Below are 22231 nucleotides of genomic sequence, written 5' to 3' on the forward strand. Positions count from 1 at the left end.
TCCCACTTTGGGAAACATTCTGCTCTCCCATGTGTGATTAACCTACTGTGCTTGTTCTCACAGATGGTCCCACTGCCTCCCTTCTCACCCCAAAGTTCTGTGCACTCAGACCTTCAGTGTCTGGGGTCATGGACCCCAAAACTAAAGGACAAAGGAAATGTGACAATAAAGGTTCTTATTTATGGTCCTGGTCAACTTATTGGGGGCAGTATTTTGTCTGTGTTCTTTTTGACTCCCGCCATGAACACTTTCCCTGTGGAAAATTTCTGATTTGCTGTGTTCAAGGTTTAGTTCTTAATTGCCTTCTCAGTTATTTTTGTTTTTCTGCTTGTGGAAACACAGAATTAAAAAATTGGGGGGAAAATGTGTTTTCTTAAATTCTGGCACTGTTCAAGAACAGCTAATGAGTTTCAGTTGAAGTGTCCAGTGTTCTGGTGTTTTTTATTTCTACAAAGAAAACTTTCCTTTCAAAAGGGGATTTTTCTACTGTCTGATTTGGAAATAATAGTGTAATAATGAGGTTATCACTGAACTGCAGGACAAACGTAAATATAGCGCTTAGTGCCAACAGCGGCATTAATTGATAGATCCAAAAAAAAATGGATCTACCAAAAAAAACCTGATACATGAGCTAATTGTAGATTATTATTTGTTGATTAAGTCATTAACCTATTGACTTGCTTGCTGATCATGAATTCTGTATATGACTTATTCAGTCAGCTGTATTTGGCCATCTCTGGACAACTTATCTGTAGGTCAGAGTTTTCCTTAAAGCTAAGTATCCTTCTTGGCACTGTCTGGAACAGCTTAAGACATTTTCAGCTTCTGGGGCTGATTGTTATCTCATGAGCTTTTTCACTCAGCAGCTCTTTTTCTTTCTTGCAGGAATGCATTCCCCCATTTGTATATACTGGGGATTTTCCTTTCTAGCTACATTTAAAGGGTTTTTTTTTTGCTAATCTTTGCTTCTCCTTATGATTCCTCTGTAGCTGATACCTCACTAGTGTGTATTTTGTGTGGAACATATTCTGTAAGTAACAAAAATTATTCTTGTGGGTTTTGTGGTAAAAAGGAGACTGAAGTTGTGTGTAACTGAAGCTGTGTCATTTTATCTTTGTGCAGTAAAGTCCCTTAACTCCACATTATGTTTACTCTGTGAAATCTTCAGTGCCCAAAGGTCCCTTGGTTTGAACAATAGGACAAAAGAGCCTCAGGTCATGCCAGGGGAGGTTCAGATTGGATATTAGGAAAAATTCTTCACAGGAGGGATGGTCAGGCACTGGCACATCTGCCCAGGGCAGGGGTGGAGTTGCCATCCCTGGAGGGATTTAAGACCTGTGGATGTTGCCTCTGGGGACAGTGCTGGGGAGTGGTTGGCCTGGATGGTCTCAGAGGGCTTTTCCAAGGTAACCAAGTGTGTGATTGTGTTGGTGCAGTCCCTCCTGACATCGTGGGCGAGGAGCAGAACGTGTCAGTGCTGCTGGGGCAGGCCCTGGAGCTGCGGTGCCAGGGCAGCGCCGTGCCCCCGCCCCGCCTCGCCTGGCTCAGGGACAGGCGGCCCTTGCTGGAGAAGCCAGGCCTGAGCATCTCTGCAGATGGCAGCCTGCTGAAGGTAAGCTGGGCAGGCAGGGCAGGCTGGGGCTCACCCTGGGCAGCTGCACCCTCCGTGGAGGTGGGACAGCAGAGTAGTGTGTGAGGAGGGAGGGATGGCAGAGATGTACCCCAGCTGTCTGGGTACAGAGCTTGCTGAATTCATGCTCTTTTATTAATATTATGGACACATATGTAAAAATAAAATTGAAACCTGAGCCCTGTCTCCCTGCACATTTCATGAATAATTATGTGTGAAGAAGAAACCCAGGTTTTGCTTTTGTCCCCAGATTGAAGGCGCTCAAGTGCAGGACACTGGACGCTACACTTGTGAAGCGACAAATGTTGCTGGGAAAACTGAGAAGAACTATAATGTCAATATTTGGGGTAAGATTTATTAAGCTTGTTCCAGAAAGGGGAATGAGGCTCAGAGCTGAATTATGATGTGAGACACTGAAATCTTCTGTAGTTCATCAACACTCAGTTGCTGAGGCTCGTACAGGATATATTGTTGTATTTGCTGTAGTTGAATGGGCCCAAGACAGTGCACACATTTTTCAAATTGCTTTAATTTAGTTCTAAATTAACACCAGTTACTCTGCAGGCCTTTGTTGAGCTTGCAGGAGTGTGAGTAGTGAGAACTATAACTAGTGAGTGGAATCCCTTTTCATGGCAGGGACTTGGAACAAGATAATCTTTAAGGTCCCTTCCAGCCCACACCATTCTGTGATCATGATTCTATGATAAATACCTGGGTTTGGATCCGTAGCTTTAATGCCATTTAAAGTAACGTACCAACTTTCCACTTAGTGAAATGCTGAAGCATTGGAAATTCAGATAAATAAAAGCTGCCTTACAAACTTATTAGTGCTGAATCATGAAACCAGCTTTAATATTTTTTTCTATGGCTCTGTGATGAATGTGGCTTAGAACATTATTTTAATAATTGCTTTTGAGGGGGTCTTCTGTACCATCATTTTCTTCTCATGTTCAAACTCCAACTGCTTTGGAGTCACAAGACTAGAGTTACAGACGAGGGTTTGTAACACTAAAATGACATTTTTCAGTTCAGATTTCAAGTCTGTCATTATTAAAAGACCCATTCATGGCATTTAAGTTAGAAGTGGGTGTTGTAATACTGTGCCATTTTCCCATGCTGAAGCAAATACCATTTACTGTGCAGGTCAGCCTCTGCTCTCCTCTCTCTCTCCCAGACTTTTACACAGGACCTTTGCTGGAGGGATTTAGATTTGTTCCTTTGTGCAGTAGGACCATTCCAGTAGGATTTGAATGGAGGGATAATTCTTTGCTAGTTAGCAGCTTTGATGGGATAAGCTTGATGGAAACCACAGGCTGTCTGTGAAAGCCATCTGTGGGTAATTGTTTTGAATTATAGCTTTCATTTATGCCCCAGCATCCAAAGTCCTCCTTGCTATATTTTGAGATTTTAAATCCAGGAAATGTATCCTTCTGAGGATTTGTGAGAACTAAGTGTGGATCCAGGAGCCAGCCTATGAGTTAAATGAAGCTTGTCCTGGCTGGAAGCAGGACAAATAAAGGGTAAAGCAGACAGTACCATAAGGCCCTCGTTTCAAACCCCACACATTTGGTTGCTGCTGGAGAGCTGGAGGTGTCAGAAGGAGAAGCTGGCTATTGTCACATGCATTAAAAAAGTACTGCATAAGTTGCTCACCTGGGAGGTTCTATTTGCCAAGTTCAACCTACATTCTCCTCTGCTTTTTCTTGGTCTCTACCTGCTCTGTATTCATTGGATGAAAATGATTCCCTGATTCCTGAGAGGCAATTAGCCCTTCCCTAGAAATTGAACCAAAGTTTTTTAAGACTTTGAGAATCAGAGTAAAACATTGGTCCCTTTTGTCTGCAGCTGGTTTAGAGTCACAGAGCTGTAAAGCAAAGTGATCCCTCTGTTGCAGGAGGGTGATCAGAGGGGTGGGATCCATAGCTTTAGATGCGGCAGCCAGCATGCTGATGTAGGAAACATTCAAAGGAAAAATGTAGGATGAATTTTAAAAGTCAGTGATGATGATGATCTCTGTGGGTTTATTAGCTGAGGCCATGAATGAGGCAGGCTCTTAAGAGTTGGAGTCACTTGACAAAGTTCCCCAAACCAGCTTTGTTCAGTGAAGTCCATTAAAGGCAGCCCAAATTAAAGCCTGTGCATGCAGCAGCCCTTAGAGCCCAGAAGGATGGATGCAGTCATTCCCAAGTGTATTTTTCCCTACCCAGGGCCTGGTTAGCATTGAGGAGACAATCCTTGCATTGCTGCAGAGCTGAATGGGAGAGATTTGCATGAAGGTCATTTGAGGTTTACTGCTGGCTGATAATATGTTGTTTCAAAGACTGCACTTATTTGGCTTTTCTTTGCAGTGTCACCAAGTATTTCTGGCTCAGATGACAGCTCTCAGCTGACAGTCACTGAAGGGAGCTTGATTAGCCTGATCTGTGAGTCCAGTGGCATCCCACCACCCAGTCTCACCTGGAAAAAGAATGGTGGGTAACTGCCAATTGCCTGTTTTATAAAGCAGATGGGATAATTCTGACCTGCTGGGTTTGCTTTTCATCTTGTGTAGATTTTGGATGGTGTGTTCTGAGGAGTTCAAATGTGCAGATATATCTGCATAATCCTGGCATTAAATAACGTGGGCTCCAGGAATGGATTATTCCCTTCTCTCTATCTCACCTCTGCTTGGATTAGGTGTTTCTAAAGGTGTAAGAGAAATGCAGTGCTGAGATTGCTCAGCTTACAAAAATGAACTGTGGAGTACTTAAAATGCTTATTTACCATGGGTGCAGCAGGACAGCAGCGCAGTGCCCCATCCCTGGAAGTGTTCCAGACCAGGGTAGCTGTCTTCTGAGCAAGTGGAAGGTGTCTGGGCCCATAGCAGAGAGTTGGAACGAGATGATCTTTACGGTCCCTTCCAGTCCCATTCTGGGATTGTAAGACTTGTTTGTGGATCCCAGATGTCAGGGCCAGGGTCACTGGGAGTCCCTTGGTGTGAAGTTGAGTTTCTGCCCTGTGATCCACTGCATAACACAGATTCTCTGAGCTGGTTTTAAATCTACAGCCATGGCATCCTGCCAAGTGGTGAAGATAGATGTAGTTGTAGTCATTGCTTTGGGGATTCACCAAACCCTTTCTCTCCTCCCATCTTGTTCAAGAGTAGTCTGCACACCTCGTGCTTTAGGGGTCAAAGTTACATTGCCAAACACCTCTTTAGGAGTTGGCAGACAAAGCCAGCTATTTTCAGCACCTTCCTTTAGCATTGCTGGAGAGAGAATACAGGACAAAATAAGATAATTTACTTTTCCAGTGTGGTAATTCTTGTGTTATTAATCAATCTTACTTATATTTGTGTTTTTCTAAGCAGAACAATTCAATATGGTATGTACATGTTTTAATTAATTTTGGCTCATGGAAAGAGCAGGTTTTAATTACAGAACACTTTTTCCAATGCATAACATTTGCAGAGAGCAGGAAGTTCTTTTTAAACCCTGTCTCTTGGAAGCTAGAAAGGCCTTGTATGACATGTAAATGCACTGCAAGGCTAATGTGTGTACACTTAATGGCAGGAAGGAGACTTAAACCTGCTAGAAAGTCTAGAAAAGCAGTTAGAAAGGAAGAATATATTTTTCAGCATGTTTGACATTTGGTGCACTTTGTAGAGAGGATTGTAAATGCACAAGAGGGAAATGAAGATTAAGCTTCTTAGAAGTATCCATGGCAGGTGCATTCCTTCTGTCAGGAAGTCTCCCTGCAGTTTGGAAAGATGAAAATGGACAACCTGAAGTCTCCAAGACTGAAGAATCTGCTCAAAGAATGCAGTGGGAGTTTGCTGTCACGTTTCTGCTGCTGATTTCCTGAGAAGAAGCCTGTGACACACAGCACATAGATAGTGTGAAACCTAAACTATATATTTCTATATATATTTCTGGGTGAGACAATAATACACTGAAAAATGAGTTACCTTTTACTGAAAGTGCTGAGCTTTCTGCTCAGTGGCGTTCCAAACTGCATGGATGTGAGGGAGAGTCAGTGTGCTTTAGCTCAGGGTATGCCATGAAGTCAGTGGTTAATACAAAAAGTCCTCAGGATCTGCTTGTGCCAAGTTCCTGCTCTCTGGAAAAACTCGGACAGAGTACTTCTAAAATGGGCAAATGTACAACTCAGTCCTTTTGAATGAGCCAGTGGACTTCACACCACATGACTTTCATTTGCTCCTGGCTGCTTGTGTGGTTTTATGTGACAGAAGGTGTCTTGCAGGCTCTCCTGTGGTGCCGGAGCCATCGGGAAGGGTGCGGGTGCTGTCTGGGGGCAGACAGCTCCAGGTTGCAGTTGCTGACAGATCTGATGCTGCATCTTACACCTGTATTGCTTCAAACGTGGCTGGGAGTGCCACCAAGGAGTACAGCCTGCAAGTGTACAGTAAGTGCCAGGAAAACTCTGATCACAATTTACCAGTTGTGCAGTAATGTTATGGGAGTGTGAGCTGGGCAGTGATGTTGAGCTGCAGGGTCTCCAGAGGTGGAGTGCTGGCTGTAGGACTCTTTAGAGGTAGTTCAAGGAGAGTGTTATGTCATTAAAATTTTGGCAATTTGGACCTCTAGCTTGACCAAGACATTGCACATCCCTGTTGAAAGTGCACAATCCACTGATGTAACCCCTTTAGTGTTGTCCCCAAGCTGCAGTAGTGATGACAACTGAATGAACTTAGATCTCTCTTAATTCCCTTAGACTTTACTATATTTTTGTTGGGAATAAAAGGATGTATTTTTAAACAATCCTACAGAGAAGAAAATCTTCCAAAATCTGTAGGGATTGATAAGGCGGGGACAGTCTTTTTTAATTTAATTTTTTCTCATTTGTATTTTAAAAATTGCCCGTAAGTTAACATTTTAAAAAACATTTTTACTTTATGATGTGGGAGAGGGGGAAAGGAGCTGATTTGCCTTTTACTGACCCTGCTGCTCTGGAAAATCGACTCAGCAGCAGGTGAAGATTCTGAAGGGCAGCTCCCGGTTGACTCCTACACTGACTGTGTCCCTTGTTCTTCCCTAGCTCGACCAACTATATCCAACAGTGGTCCCCACCCATTAGAGGTTGTTGTCACCCAGGGAAGCGAAATATCCCTGGAGTGTGAGGCTCAGGGCATTCCTGAGCCAGCAGTGATGTGGCTGAAGGACGGGCGGGCGCTGGCCAGTGGCAGGGAGGTGGCAGTGCTGGCCGGGGGCCGTGTCCTGCGGCTGCAGCGCGCCCGGGTGTCCGACACCGGCCGCTACGTCTGCGTGGCCACCAACGCCGCCGGGCTGGCCGACAGGAAATACGACCTCAGCGTGCACGGTGAGTGGGGGCACCTGGGACACGTGGAGATTCGCCACTGGGTGGCCGAGCAATGGTGGGCAGCTCAGTGCACCTCCTGCATCTGCTGCAGGGGATGCAGCTCTAGTTGCGCCGTTAGGAAAAGCCCAAATGCTGGTTTATAACTCCTGAATATTTTAAAATTGTAGCCCTCTTTCTGTTAATATCAATCTACCACAAGTTGCTTCATCTCCCAAGATAACCAGGATATGGTGCAATTTTACATTATACTAGGGTGAATGTCATGGTGGGAAATATTCTGTTGTTGGAGAGAGAAATTAAGGTTTAACCAAGACCACCCTGCTACTCACCCTCAGTAAACTAATATTTGGGTGACACAATTTTTTGTGAGCAAAATAAATTCGTATTTGCTCTGAAGTATGGCTTTTCTTTACTCTTTGCTGTAGTTCCCCCAAGTATTGGTGGTTACCTGCAGCTGCCTGAAAACATCAGCACTGTGGAGAAGAATCCCATCTCCCTGGTTTGTGAAGCCTCAGGAATCCCCTTGCCAGCAATCACGTGGCTCAAGAATGGGTTGCCCATCACCTTGAACAGCTCAGTGCAAATCCTCTCAGGTACAGAAGTTGGAGGGCACATGGCAACATCTCACTTTGTCATGCCCAGAAATACTCTTCATTATCTCTCCTATTTATTTTTCTCCACTTCTTCCTCTTCACAGTTGTTTTACCATTTAAAGAGGAAAAATCTTTGAAAGAACAAATGACAAAAACCAAAGCATATCTCTAATTTCTATGGGTCTGTATATGAAATGAAAGAGAGCCTCAGAAATGAGTGCATGTAAAAGCATTTCTGGCTGTGTTGTTTCTTTGACCTTGGATTTGCCACTGGCAAGTAGAAATCTCATGACAATAACTTGTTATGAAGTTTTATGATAGCCACCATGCAAAGCCTGCATCATGAACCTAAGAAAACTATCAGACAGGTAAAGAGCTGGAAGATGTTTAAGAGCTCAGATAAGACTGCATTTGAAGCTGATCAGCTTCAGGATATTTTAATGAGTGCAGCTTTTAATGTTACAGATAGTCCTGTCCTATGCTTTCCCATTTTTGCATATGGTGTATGGAAAAAGGAGTGGGTGTCTGATTATTTCCCAGTATGAACCTGGCTCTGGGAGTGCTCTGCATTCCCTTCTGTTTCAAGTTGCCATCAACAAAAATAACATCTTCTGGGCTTGATTGTTTCTGTCCTGTCTGTTGCTTTCTACACCCACACTAATCTCACCTCCCGGATCGAGAGTCAGGAAGGGAGAGACAAAAAGATGTTTATTGTCTCTGGATGTTGGCTGTGTGGGAGGGGAAACACGCCAGGGCTCAGGGCTTTGTTTTCCTCCAAACTTTGTGCTTCAGAAACATACATGTTGTGGTAGTGAATTGTAGCCAGCATGGCACTTGGAGCTTTATTTCTGCTTGTAAAGCTGTAAAAAACAACAACAACAACAAAAATCCTCCTCTAATTTTGGATTTAAATACTTTGCCAAAGCAAGATTTTGGTTCTGTTGACTGAAAACATACTTGGCATTGTGGATAATTTCAGTGTGTGGACACACTGCTGGCAGCTTTTAGTCAGTTAATTCAGATCATGGAATCACAGAATATCCTGAGCTGGAAAGGACCCACAAGGACCACCAGTCCAACTCCTGGCCCTGCACATGGGCTTTAGGAAGGAGAAGAGCTTTTGTTTAGCCAAATGTAGAAAATCTGTCCTGCCTCAGCACTGGAGGGCTGGGTGTGTGATGCCAGGGAAGGTCACAGTCGACGTTCTGCAGGCAGGTTTCTGCCTCTGCTTTGGCCTTGTGCAGGGCTGGATGGGAGAAGGGATCAGGGAGACACGAGGCTGGCAGACCTGAGCCTCCCTCAGTGTCCCAGTGCTCCCTCTGGCAGGGCAGGATTCCTTGGGCAGAGGCACATCCAGTAACCAGCTCAGCAGTTTGTTCCTCCAAGTGCGTGACCAGGGTCATCACTTTCTGGGCTGTGTCCCAGCTGTGATAGCCACAGGCAGGAGCTGCCCAGGGCTGGTGTGGTGTGGGTTAGGGAATGCTGCTAACCAGAAACTGGGAAAAGCTGCAGGCTGGCTGCTGCCTTTGGCTTCACACTGAAATGCTCCCTAATGTCTGTTCTGCTGTTCCTCTGCCAAAAAGCAAGAAAAGAGGAGTTACTCTGTGATGGCAAAGCAGGGATATTCCTCATCCTTGGTCAAACATACTTGCAAATCCTCCTTTTAAATGAACGAGTCTGTGCAGAGGTGACTTGACTTCTACAGAGTCAAGAAGAATCTGTTCTTTCAAACCATTGTACGTAAACCAGTGCTACTATCAGCTGTTACTCTTATTATTGATGGTACAATTAATGCAAATGCTGGAAGGGAGAGGTGGAATTTTATTCCTTATCAATGAAAATACCTTAAGGGTATTTATATAACAAGGTACTTATAGAGATAAGCTTATTTTTGTGTATACACACATAAAAAGCACTGATGAGACATTATTAATTTTCATGAATATTCATCTAGAATCTCAACACAGCAAAGCACCCTTGTCAGTGAAAACCCTGCTGTCTGAAGCACTGTGTGCTGTCCCAATTTCCTGCCCAGCAGTGTGTGTTACAAGCACAGTGTTCCTGCCATGTCCTAAGTGCCAATCCATGAATCCCGTGCAGTGAAGCAGGGTGTGTGTGCCCTGCCCAGCCTGGGATGGTGCTGGGTGGCAGAGCAGGGTGTGTGTGCCCTGCCCTGCCTGGGATGGTGTTGGGTGGCAGAGCAGGACTCTGATGCTGTTTTGGCTGTCTCAGGGGGCCGGACGCTGCGGCTCAGCCCTGTGGGTGTGGCAGATGAGGGACATTACACCTGTGTGGTGACCAACGCTGCAGGAGAGGCCAGGAAGGACTTCTACCTCTCTGTCCTGGGTGAGTACCTGCTCGGGTTTGGGGCAGCACAAGAGAGGGGTTTATACACTGAGGGGGAGGGCATTCTGTACACTTTGCTGGTATTTTTAAAAATATTATGCCAAAACACACATCCTTAGGGGGAAAAAAGTGAATTTGTTACCACAGACTGAAAATTGGGCTGTATAGAGAAGCTTCTTCTACATAGAATCATAGAAACCTAGAAGGGTTTAGGTTGGAAGGGACTTCCTTAAAGCACATCTCATTCTAAACTTCCCCCACCTCCTCCCCATGAGCACCACTATCCCAGCTTGCTCCAAGCCCTGTCCAGCCTGGCCTTGGGTACTTTCAGGGATGGCAACCTGTGCCACAAACTCCCCACCCTCACAGGGAAAAATTCCTTCCCAATATCCCATCTGACTGTGCCCTCTGGCAGTAGGAGACCATTCCCCCTTATCTCGTCCCTCCAGATCCTTGTCCAAAGTCCCTCTCCAGCTCTCCTGGAGCCCATTGATATCCTAGAAGGGTCTCCAGAGTCTCCCCAGAGTCTTCTCTTCTCCAGGGTCAGCAATCCCAACTCCAGTACAGTGGAAACCTTTAGTCAGCAGAGCATTTACTATGACAGAGGATATAAACCAATGTGGTAGGGAGTGATCCTGCTGATGTACTTAGACCAGGAGTTGTCCAGCAGGCTCTTTAGATGCTATTTGGAACCATTAATGTATTATTCCATCACATTGCTTAGTTTCGCAAATCAGTGTTTTCCCCAGAAACACTACTTTTTGGTTTAGTAACTGTTATTTTTATCAATAACTGTCAGGCCTGGCACAGTGGAAGTTTTCTTTCAGGATTTCTGTGTAGAATTTTGTTCTTAGTTTCCTTTCTCTGAGTGCTGAGCACCCTCATCTTCCTTTGCCTCCAGCTGATTTGGGCATATTCAGCTGGTAAATGATAACTCCCATTCAAGTCAGTTCATGTTTATTTGATGAGCTCATGGAAGTGTAAGTGTGGTAGAATGGAAGAGATGGATAAACACTGGAAAGCATTCATTGTCTCACTGTTTTCTTTGGAGGGTTTTAGTAGCAGGGTGTTCTCGAGGGTTCTGGGAATCTCTATTGCATAGGCTTTGTTTTCCTTGAAGAAAAATGCTCAGTGAAGCTGATTTCAAGTGGAAAATTCCATTGTTCAGTTTTCTCTTCCCTCCCCCCAATAATTTCTTTGTCTTTCTAGAGGAAAGTTACTGGAATGGGTCCTGACAGTGGCACAGAATCCTCACCAGTTGCTGTCAGTGGGAACTGTACACAGACATGCCAGGGTTTTTCTGGGTTATTGTAGGAGGCGCAGCAGTCTGCAGGCAGAACTTGGTGTAATAAGCACAATATTTATATATTTGAAAAGGGTTTGGTGTGGCTTTGCCATATTTTTGAAATTAAGATGTGTTGATGACTTACTGTATTCTTTTGGAGTCAAAGTAATGAGTTGCTGTCTTTGTTTATGAATAGAAGTAACTTCTGGCCTGACTTAAGTCCTGAACTTTATGATATTAAGTTTTGTTTTCCCCCATCTGTTTCCTTCGCTCAAGTTTTAACCCTTCATTAGTTATCAGAAATCTGGTGTAACATTCTTGTCTCTGTTGACAATGAATTCTGCATATTTCCATGATTCTTACTTTTGTAAAACGTTTGTTTTCCAGCAATGAGCTAGAACACAAACAAGCTGTTAAATATATTAAATATATTTTAATTCCTTTTTTCTTAGGTCTTCTATCTAGGCTGAAAGTTTGCATTTTGCAGGATTATTAAAATATAAATCAGGCTCCTTACTCTGATTCTTTTGTTACAAAATCTCCTATATCTCCTGGAGATGGAGCACCTTTCTAATAACTACAGGTCTCCTTTCCAGCCTGTTACACTCCATGCCTACTTCAACTTGTAGTGCCAATTTCTTTTGGCCTGATCTACAAATGCCTCTACCTTGAAAGAAATAATTGATCACAACTTTTAACCAGCACAGCTACTCCCCAGCATGCTCATAATCTTCCCTCCACATCCAAAAGCACAAGTTGATCAGGATAATTTGGAAACATGTCAGCCACATCAGCCATACAGTAGGAGTTTCCTTGCCTTGGGTTGGCTGTTTGGGGGGGGGGTGTGATATGTATTTCAAGGATTTTATCTTCTACTTCCCTAGAGAAATGTAATTTGTACCACAGCCAGGTGCCTTTAGACTGATGTAGTGGTTCATTCCCAAATGGAATTAGCTGTATTTGCAGAGAACACTGATCAGCTGTAGCACAGCATCCACTTGTTGAGAATCTGTTGTATTGCTCGTTTTTTTATGGCAGTTACTGTGTAACCAAACACAAACAGTGGTGAATTTGTTCTCCTAGTCTTGTGTTCCCGGACTCATCCCTCCTAGCAGCAGCATCAAGCAGCCTGTTGTATTTCAGCGTTGCAAGGAATCCATGCTGATGTTGTGTCCTTGCCTGTTGCAGTGCCTCCAGGGATTGCGGGGGAAAATGCTCTGGAAGACGTGAAAGTGAAGGAGAAGCATGGAGTTACCCTGACGTGTGAGGTGACAGGTAAAAAGAGCAGGTTATGATTTCCCTTGGCTCATCAAAGCCATGGTCAGATCACTACTGGAGCTGCACAGCCTGTTTTTAAGGGGATTTCAGCTCAGCAGGATTTTTAAATCTCAGATTTAACTGTGGTGCTTAGAGCAGGACTAAGCACTCCTTGTAAAGGTTGGACGAGATGAGCCCAGAGGGATGTTGCTATGATATTTCTTCTCCAAAGGCCTATGGAATTTCAGAGGAGATGTATGCATTCAGGAGGTTCAGAGACTTCAGAATGCATTTTCCAAAACTTCCCTCCTTGAATATACATGAAAAGGACACCTGAAACTGTATTTTCCTGTTTCTCAGAAATCTTGGTATATCCTAGAGGTTATGCACAGCTCATGTTTGCCATTTTCCTGACTCCATCAAGGGAACCCTGTGCCACAGGTCACGTGGCTGAAGGATGGGCAGGCTCTGGCTGAGGCTGGAGATCCCAGGATCGTGTCCAGCGGGCGATCCCTGCACATCTCCGAGGCGCAGCTCCTGGACGTGGGGCGCTACACCTGCGTGGCATCCAACTCTGCTGGGGACAGGAGCAAAACCTACAGCCTCAACGTGCTTGGTGAGCAGCTGGGCTGCCTCTGCCACAGGAACAGGCAGCTCAGAAAGAGTCCTGTTGGAATCCTGTAGGGCTTTTTTGGCAGCAGTGCGCAGGTTGCCTGTCTGTGATTAGGATTTTACATCTTAGTAATTGATAGGTGGTAATGGTTTAATAGAAACACCAGTGCTGTGCTTTAGACAACAGAGCTGGAACACAGGGAACCTTCACAGGGTATACTCCCTATGGAATGGGCAGGACAGCACTTTGGCTTGTTGTGATTCAAGCAAGGAGCATCTGAAGAGCATTTCAGATTGTGATCTCTTCAGAAAAGCTGAAACCATCTGCACTCCTCATTTTTTTGGTTTTTTTTTTTTTTCCATGAGGATTATTGCACAACGAAGTGCAAACAATGGTGAGTTTGTTTTCCACAGCCTTGTTCCTAGGCTCATCCCTCCTTCCAGGATCATCAAGCAGCAGCTCTGCTCAAGGAGTGGTGGCTGGCTTCCTGGGGAGCTGTGCTTGACAAAGGCACGAGTGGGAGTGAATTCCACTGGTTTGGGATCACTGCTGACTTCAAGACAAAACATAAAACCAGCTGAGTGTTATCTGGGTCTGGGTTTTGGTGCTTCTTGTAGGACTGCCCCCCAGCTAGCTGAGGCTGCAGCCAGATTTCTGGACTAAACAGGGACCAGAAAATAGGCTTTTCAGAGAGGGGCTTTCCTCCCTGTGGTTACTGATTTTGTTGTTCCCAGTGGCTCCAAGCATTGTGGGAGCAGACAGCCAAGGGAATGCAGAGGATATCACCGTTATCCTCAACAGCCCCACCTCACTGGTCTGTGAAGCTTATTCCTACCCCCCAGCCACCATCACCTGGCTGAAAGATGGGAATCCCTTAGAGTCCAGCAGAAACATCCGCATTCTGCCAGGTAAACTCGGTTTGTATTGAGAAATAACACCTGATTACTTTATTGCATGTTTTTCTGTAACAGACTTCTTTTAAAAAAAATCAAAGGATATATTTCTGTTAAGTGCAATGTACTGGCACAGGTTGCCCCAGAGAAGTTGTGGCTGTCCCATCCCTGGAGGTGTCCAAGGCCAGGCTGGACAGGGCTTGGAGCAACCTGCGACAGTGGAAGGTGCCCTTACCCATGAATGGGCCTTAAGTGCCTTCCAGCCCAAACCATTCTGGGATTCTTTGTACTTCTCTAGCACTCCCTATTCCAATATTTTTAAGTGCTTCACATTAACTGATTGTTTATTTGTGTTTTATTATGTATTTATCATTTTGTACCATCAAGCAAAATGATGGGAAAATTCATATGAGTTAATAATGAATATAAATGATTTGCAATTAAATGTGGAAATTAGATGGAGAGAGATAAAAATTAATAAAGAGAATGAGGTGGGATTTTTCTAGATCATTAGTAGTTTGCCATTTTTAGTTAGTAGAATAATTTCTTCCTAGTATCTATGGAGGTGGAAAATGGGAACAAACTTCAGAGGGAGCACTGGAGTACTGTAGATGTATGAGTAGATTACCTTGTTAACTGCAAGTGTTCAGAGAAAGAATGAGTCTTGGTTAAATATCTTCGAGAAATTCCCTGCACAAATTTCTTGATGGAATTTGTTAACAAATTTCTCAAGAATCCATATCCAACAGGAGTTGTGATCTACGGCACTGCCATGAATCATGCACTCATTTGTTACACGTGGTAGTAAGCATAGTAAGCAGTCAGGTTTTCTGCTCTTCAAAGGGCAGATTTTGGACCAAAGGGTTGGAAATATGCTGCAGGAAGTATTTAAATAACTGGGAAGCAAGAGTGTGGTGTGAGTGGCATTCAAGGTTGTGTCTTTGGCAGGTGGGCGGACCCTGCAGATCCTGAATGCCCAGCAGGACAGCGCTGGAAGATACACCTGCATCGCCACGAACGAGGCTGGGGAGACAGTGAGGCACTATGAAGTGAAAGTCTACAGTATGGCAATGCTTTCAGTTTTTGAAATTCTAGTTTTGCATTCTTCCATTTTTCCCCATTGCAGTGTTATCTGTCCTGGTGAATACAAGGTTTCCTATTAATGGCTTTGCTGAGCAGACATCTGTATTAGCTCTGGCATTGCCGGAGGAAAGACACCAGAAAAGTTGATTGTTGCATACTTTGCAATGCTACAGTTGTGCTAAAAGCCTTTATGTGACTCAGGGGAGGACATCTAAGAAACACTGAACTCCAGTTTCCTCTGAAATGCTTCTTTTGGTGCTGATTTACTTGTCAAATGAGTGCAGCACAATGAGAGATGTGAGCAGAGAATCTCCTGAGCACAGAAACCATTTTAGAAAAACAGGAGAGGGCCTTTAATATCTAGTGGGACACTTTATTGAGGAAGGCAAAACAGAAGGATACTATTTTTATATCCTTCCATAAGATCCCATATGCACAAAAGTTTTCCTGTTCAAATCTTTCTGTCAGCACATTTTCCTATGAGAATCTCTACCTACTCAATTTTAATGCTCAAACGCTTCATTATGGGCTCAATCAAGCATGATTTTTACCTTTTTTTAAAATTTCCCAGTCTGATTTGGAATTGGTTTGCTCCCTTACAGTACCCATACTGTTATTTAATTGCACCAAGTCCTTAATAAGGCCCCTCTGGATTTGGAATAATGAGAAGGTGGCAAATGAGTTCATTACTAATGCATGGCTATGTGGGAATGTAATGCCCTCCATCCTCAAATGCCATTGCAACTGTCAGTTGTTATTAGGATACTGTAAGTATTAGGGGAAAATTTAAAAATTCCCAGTGGAAAAGAAGAGTAGAAAATTCTCTGAAAGCATTTTACATAATTTCAAAAATATTATGAGACCAAGCTGGGGGGCAGCTGAAGAATTTTGAAACATTCTATTTTCCTTCTGATTCAGAAAGAAACAAAGATTTTGCAACACTGGGATTTCAGTGGAAATGTTGAGTTTTGACTAGTTACCCTGAGTGCAGACTTGTGATCAAACATATGTTTCTGGGAATATTAGTTTCCATTAAAATGCTCTTTAATGACTACAATACCCTGAACTTTATAGAATTGAAGCCAGGCACATAATAATGAAGTGCTGTAGTTAGGTAGGGCTGTAGTCAGGTTTGCATGCTTAAAAACCTGCATGTTTAAAAGTGTTGAACACAGTTTTATATATTTTTGTACATAATAACTGTACTAAAAATAGCTGAAAATACATATATATATATATATATATGTAATAATTTGGCATTTGACTGTGGGCAGGAGGCAGTTTATTGGGGGAATGCACTTTCCAGTAGGTTATCATCTTAGTTAATGTTGAAATGCTGCAGCAGCCAGTAAGCCATGACAGTCTGTCTCCTCTCTGCCTTTGTGTGCAGTTCCTCCCACCATTGCCAAAGGGGATGTCTCAGGGACAGGGCTGTCCCCCAAGGAGGTGAAGATCAAAGTGAACCACAGCCTGACCCTGGAGTGTGAAGCCCATGCCATTCCTGCTGCTGCCATCAGCTGGTACAAGGATGGACAGGCCAGTCACAAACTCAGTTCCTTCCTCTGAGGAGATTTGGGACAGGGATAGCTGTGTGTTCCCTGTCCCTGGAAATAGCATCCATACAGGGAGAGGAGTCTCTGTCACTCCCTGCTGCTGGCAGAAGCATTGCCCAGCAGTTTGGGGTGTTTGCTGGCACCCAGACCTCTGCTAATCAACACCCTGGCTTTTGCTGGCTGCCTGGCAGTGCCTGGGACACCGGGGCTGGAGTTTCCAGGCCTGGCACTGGCCTGTGCTGGGAGAGGGAGTGCCCTTCTTCCTTCTTGGCAGGAGAATCCCATGGTGTGACCACAGGGCTGTGGCTGTTGTGTAAAACCCCCAAAGGCCCTTTTATTTACAGATGGTTCTCTCAAGTGCTGCCCTTGCAGAAGTTGCAGAGCCTCCCCCTTGGTCCTGGCAGAGCTCAGAAAGCCACAAGAGCATCTGGCTGCTCCGGGGGGGGCGGGGGTGAGGCACAAGTCCTGCCACACACAGCGCTCCATGAATCTGTCTGGGGAGCTGGGAAGGGCAGGGCCACGCGGACACACTGAAATACAGCACAGGGGATGAATAAAAAAGAACCTGTGCTGCTTCCCTGTAAGACAGGAGAATAGACTCTCTTACTTGAGTTGTTCTTGGTAGGGCACTCATTGTGGAACAGCTCTTCCTGGATTTAAGAAGCATGTGGGAGTAACGTGGATGATCACCCACTGGCTGTTTCAGGTGTGCCCTGCTGTTCTGGGAACCCTGGGAGTCCTGGCTGTATTGCCAAAGAAAAGCTCAGTTTGGGGAGTTACGAGGTACCCAAAGGCAGTGACCGTGCACACCTGACTGCCACTGGCACAGCTGCTCCCTAGGCTGCCCTGGGTGAAAGGCTCTCACTCCTGTCCATGGACTGAATGAATTCTCCCCTGCAGGACTGGAGTTCAGTGCTGACTCCCTAATCATGGAAGCATGGGCTCATGGCATGGTGTGGGTTGGAAGGGACCTCAAAGCCCATCCAGTTCCACCCCTGCCATGGGCAGAGACCTCTAGACCAGGCTGCTGATGTAGATGAGCACATGTAATGTATTCTGGACACACAGGCTGTGTCACTGCAGCCTCTGCTGTCACCTGTGAGCCACATTTGGGCACAGGAATATCTAATCCTGTCTCTCTCTGTGCTGCTGCTTTGTCTATTCTATGTTCACGCCATGTCCTTGCTGGCAGCAGATCTGTAGGATGGGTTAGATCCATTTGTTCACCTCACAGAAAGCTGGGAATTTTCCAGGTATTGGAAGCTTGGCCTGTGAGTCAGGCATTGGATCAGCCTGATTGGATCCAATGCCACAAAAGCACTGGCCTGATGGGAATGGCATTGCTCCTCTCAGGAGCATCCTGGGGCTAGGAGTGATGGAAAATCACATCCTTGAGGAGACCAGCCACCACAATTGGAAGGATGAAGATGCAGAGTTTCTGACAACTGTGAAAAGAAAATTGTCTCCAGGAACTTGGAGCTTGATTGAGTTTACTCTATATCACTACCACAAATCTGGCTATTTCTGGTGTGTTCTTTGCTGAGTATTAATTTTCATTTGAATTGACATTGCAGCCAGTGCAGGCAGATGAGCATGTCCTGATCCAGGCCAGTGGCCACACCCTGCACATCAAGGAGGCCCAGGTGTCAGACACGGGGCGCTACACTTGTCTGGCCTCTAACATTGCTGGGGAGGATGAGCTGGAATTTGATGTAAATATACAAGGTAAAAGGGTAATAAAACTCTCTTGGTAGCCTGCTTTTTTAGTGTTCTGGGATGTTGGAATTCATAATTTTAGGTCCTTTACCCTTGCATGGTCAAACCCAATGCTTTTGTGTTTTTAGGGATATTTTGCTCATTGCTGACATGTAGTATTTGATTTTTCTTTTTTATGATGTGTTTATGAAATCAGTGCAAGGACATAGGAACTCTGATCTTCCTTTAAACGCCATGAAAAATTTTAATTTGTTTTGAACTAAGACATACTTCACTTTTCTGTTTCAAGTAGTATTTAGAGGCCGCAGACATAAGCATCCTATTGGCCTACTGTGTGTGAATACAAGGAAACAATCATGAATAATTTCTGAAAATTTAGACAAAATGAGAGCTTGAGTGAAACCAGATACCACATTGTTTAAGTATTTTTGTTGATGAATACCCTCTGTGTTTGTTACCAGGTCATCTTACACTGTTATTTATTACTCTTCAAAAAATACTTAGTAAATTGCTCAATTGTTTCTTCTAGGAGAAGTAGAGTTTTCCTGGGTAACTTAATGTGGGGGAGGAGTTTATTTAATACACTTAATTTTTATTGCTGCTATTGAACATTACAATACCTTCTTATGTCTTGACTTCAAAACGAGCTACTTCTGCTGCAAAATGCTAACATTATTCCTCTTCTTTGTTGTAGTTCCTCCTAGCTTCCAAAAGTCTTACAGGGAATGGGAAGCTGGGAACATGGTGGATGCAGAAAGGGGTGGAGAAAGTAAAGATGTGATTGTCAACAACCCCCTCTCACTGTACTGTGAGACCAACGCCGTTCCTCCCCCTGTGCTCACGTGGTTTAAGGATGGGCATCCCCTGAGCTCCAGTGACAGAGTGCTCATCCTGCCAGGTGGGTGTGCAGCTGGCACTCTCTGGCCCTGCACTGACGTGATCAGAGGGATGGAGCCCCTCTCCTGTGAGAAAATGCTAGGAGAGTTGGGATTGTTCAGCCTGGAAGCTTCAGGCTGACCTCATTGTGGCCTCCAGTGCCTGAAGGGGCTGACAGGAAACATGGAAGAGAGGCTGTTTACAAGGGATGGAGGGACAGGACAAGGGGGTATGGACTCAAAAGAAAATGGGTTTAGATGGGATATTGGGAAGAAATTCTTCCCTGTGAGGGTGGGGAGGCCCTGGCACAGGGTGCCCAGAGCAGCTGTGGCTGCCCCTGGATCCCTGGCAGTGCCCAAGGCCAGGCTGGATGGGGCTTGGAGCACCCTGGGACAGTAGAAGGTGTCCCTGCCTATGGCAGGGGGTTGCATTGGATGGGCTCTAAGGTCCTTTCCAGCCCAAACAGTTCTATGATTCTATGATTAAGAAGTGGCCTTAGTGCTGGTATTTGTGTAGTGATGAGACACTTTTCCCCTTCAGAACACTTTAATGTTTTTTTCAGACTTCATTAGCTGGAAATGTTTCTCTCCAGTCCTTGGCCTTAAGTTGTTTTCTTTAATTTAAGAAGTAGTCCCTAAAATTGTGTGAATGTCACCATTGAACTCTTACAGTGAATCATGGAATTGCAGAACAGTTTGGTTTGAAGGAATCTTAAGGCCCATCTCATTCCACTCTCTGCCATGGGCAGGGACACTTTCCACTATCCCAGGTTGCTCCAAGCCCCATCCAACCTGGCCTTGGACACTTCATTGTGTTGCAAGATGAAATGCAGCAATGATACCTTCTCTCTGATGTGTTCCTGATTTATTTCCTTATTAAATTTGCTTTGACCAAAAGATAATTGGAGTAGAAAAGCCTCTTAACCAAGGGATGAGGCATGGAAAGCATGTCTGCAGCAGAAAAATGGCCATAATCCCCTTCTTAAGCTTGTGGGGCAGGAGAAGAGCTGCCTGCAGTCATGAGTGTTGCTATGCAGAGATGGTTTGGGATGGAGTGTTTAAGGGAGGGCAGTGGTAAAAGGGGAGCAGTTGCTTGTGCATCTTGTTCATCTCTTGAGAAAGCAATGACAAATACTCCCAAAGTGTATTCCTAAGATCTCCTCTCCTTTTGAAGGTATGTATATGGCTATGCTTTTATGAAGAATAGAGTGAAAAGTTCCTCTCAGCATCAGAAGTGAATCTGTTCAGTTTGGAACAGAATATTCTGTGCTTATATTTCCTTTTGCCTATTAGTGTTGTGCCATCTTACTGAGAAATATTTCTATTTTTGATGGAAGAGTAATGCCTGGCTACATATTGCTACAGCATGATCTTCCTTTATGTGGAATTAATTGCTCTTTTCTAACATTTCAGTATGAGCATGGCTACACTCCAACTATCCGTCTGTAGAAAAAGTAGCCAGGAAATAAAAACCTTTAGCTACTTATAATTCAGACCAAATGCTGACCATTCATAAATTTGCTTGCTCAGGTCTCTGGTGGGATGTGGTATGGAGATGATGGAGAGTGCTTGATGCTGCCTTGGCCTTTTGTTTGCAGGAGGCCGGGTGCTGCAGATCGCGCGGGCGCGCGCGGCCGACGCCGGCAGATACACGTGCGTGGCAGTCAACGAGGCCGGGCAGGACTCCATCCACTACGACGTCCGAGTGCTCTGTGAGCTCCCCTTCTCCTCTGAGTGCCAAAAAAAGGGTTCTGTGCAAAATAACCAACCATTACAGCCCAGGAGTCCATAGTGTTTTAATGATTATTTGTAAGCGATGACATTAATGTGTTTAGGGTGCTGGAGCTGTACAGATTTGTGTGAACAGTGTTGATGTTTTTAGTTCCATGTGTGTAGGTCATTCTTACAGGAACTCAGTTGTGTTACAGCTCTCACCATTCACCAGAAAGAAAAGCATAGGTAAAAATCCAGGTTTTGTCTTGGTATCTCTTGTTCTCTCTTCAGCTTCCCATTGAGAATTGTGACCAAGACTTTCCTCTCTTTCTTTACTTTGGCCATCATTTTCTACAATTCCTGCAGGACTCCCAAAGCCTGAAGGGAACTGAGGATTTAGATTAATGAATGCCTCCTCAGCCATTTGGATGACCTTTTGTATCTGTTGATGTGTCAGTGCTTTAGCCTTGGGAAACACTTCTTTGCTTTTATGGTGGCTTTATACCACTGAAAATACTGATTTATTGTTACAAAGAGGTCATGTCTTGGAAATTATTTTCTATTTTGATGGCAAAGAACACAGTGGAATAATTGGAAGATGGGTTTTCACCTCTCCTTCTCTCTGTGTGCTGTGAATAAGTGTAGTTCTGCTGCAGTCCTTGGAGGTAGGCTGAGTTGTTCCAGCTGAACTACTCATGGGATGGCTTTATCTGTCACTGGATTCACTGGAGGTTGAACTCCTTCCTCCTGCAAACCCAGTCTAATCTCACAACCACCTGAGAGGTGCTGAGTGAGTGTTCTCCTCGCTTTTGCTCCCTGCAGCTCCCCCATCCATCAGTGGGGCTGATGGGGACATGCCCGAGGAGGTGACTGTGCTGGTGAGCAAGGAGGCAGCCATGGACTGCATTCCCACTGGGAGCCCTTCCCCAAGGATCACCTGGCAGAAGGATGGCCAGCTCCTGGCAGAGGATGACAAACACACATTGCTGTCCAATGGAAGGAGGTTACAGGTAGTTGTCATCTTTTTTGTAGTGGAAAAACTGGGTTTTGGCAACAAAAATCTGTCTGGTTTTGCTGAGTAGGAAGTACTTTCTTTCTCCTACAAGTTGCAAATGGCACCTTAGGAGTTTTTGTCCTTTGTTCCTGTCCCTCACCTGCTGCTTCTCACTCCCATGTAATTCCTCAGATCCAGCCATTTGTGGGGTCATGCTGTGAACCACATCAGTTGAAATCACTTAAATATTATTGATTTTTTTTTGAGCAAATAGTGAAAATAGTGTATTCTGAAGAACTTCCTTCCCTATTGATGAATGAAAATGGAATGAAACAATGAAAGCAGAGAGCTGGGCTTAATC

At 44.6% G+C, this 22231-nt stretch overlaps 1 protein-coding gene across 1 annotated transcript in view; it reads left to right on the top strand.

Moving 5' to 3' along the window:
* Positions 1-22231, top strand: part of HMCN1 (hemicentin 1) — a 163509-nt gene that overhangs the window by 98447 nt on the left and 42831 nt on the right. Inside the window, exons 41-56 of the mRNA XM_066555326.1 lie at positions 1437-1612; positions 1881-1977; positions 3979-4101; positions 5873-6034; positions 6668-6949; positions 7375-7542; positions 9775-9888; positions 12362-12448; positions 12855-13046; positions 13778-13951; positions 14885-14998; positions 16410-16555; positions 18147-18297; positions 18983-19186; positions 20762-20875; positions 21699-21886. Of these exons, the coding sequence (XP_066411423.1) occupies positions 1437-1612; positions 1881-1977; positions 3979-4101; positions 5873-6034; positions 6668-6949; positions 7375-7542; positions 9775-9888; positions 12362-12448; positions 12855-13046; positions 13778-13951; positions 14885-14998; positions 16410-16555; positions 18147-18297; positions 18983-19186; positions 20762-20875; positions 21699-21886 (2492 nt within the window). The remainder of the gene's footprint in view (positions 1-1436; positions 1613-1880; positions 1978-3978; positions 4102-5872; positions 6035-6667; positions 6950-7374; positions 7543-9774; positions 9889-12361; positions 12449-12854; positions 13047-13777; positions 13952-14884; positions 14999-16409; positions 16556-18146; positions 18298-18982; positions 19187-20761; positions 20876-21698; positions 21887-22231) is intronic.

This window comes from Molothrus aeneus, chromosome 9 (assembly GCF_037042795.1).
Source record: "Molothrus aeneus isolate 106 chromosome 9, BPBGC_Maene_1.0, whole genome shotgun sequence".
In the NCBI taxonomy this organism is placed as follows: Eukaryota; Metazoa; Chordata; class Aves; order Passeriformes; family Icteridae; genus Molothrus; species Molothrus aeneus.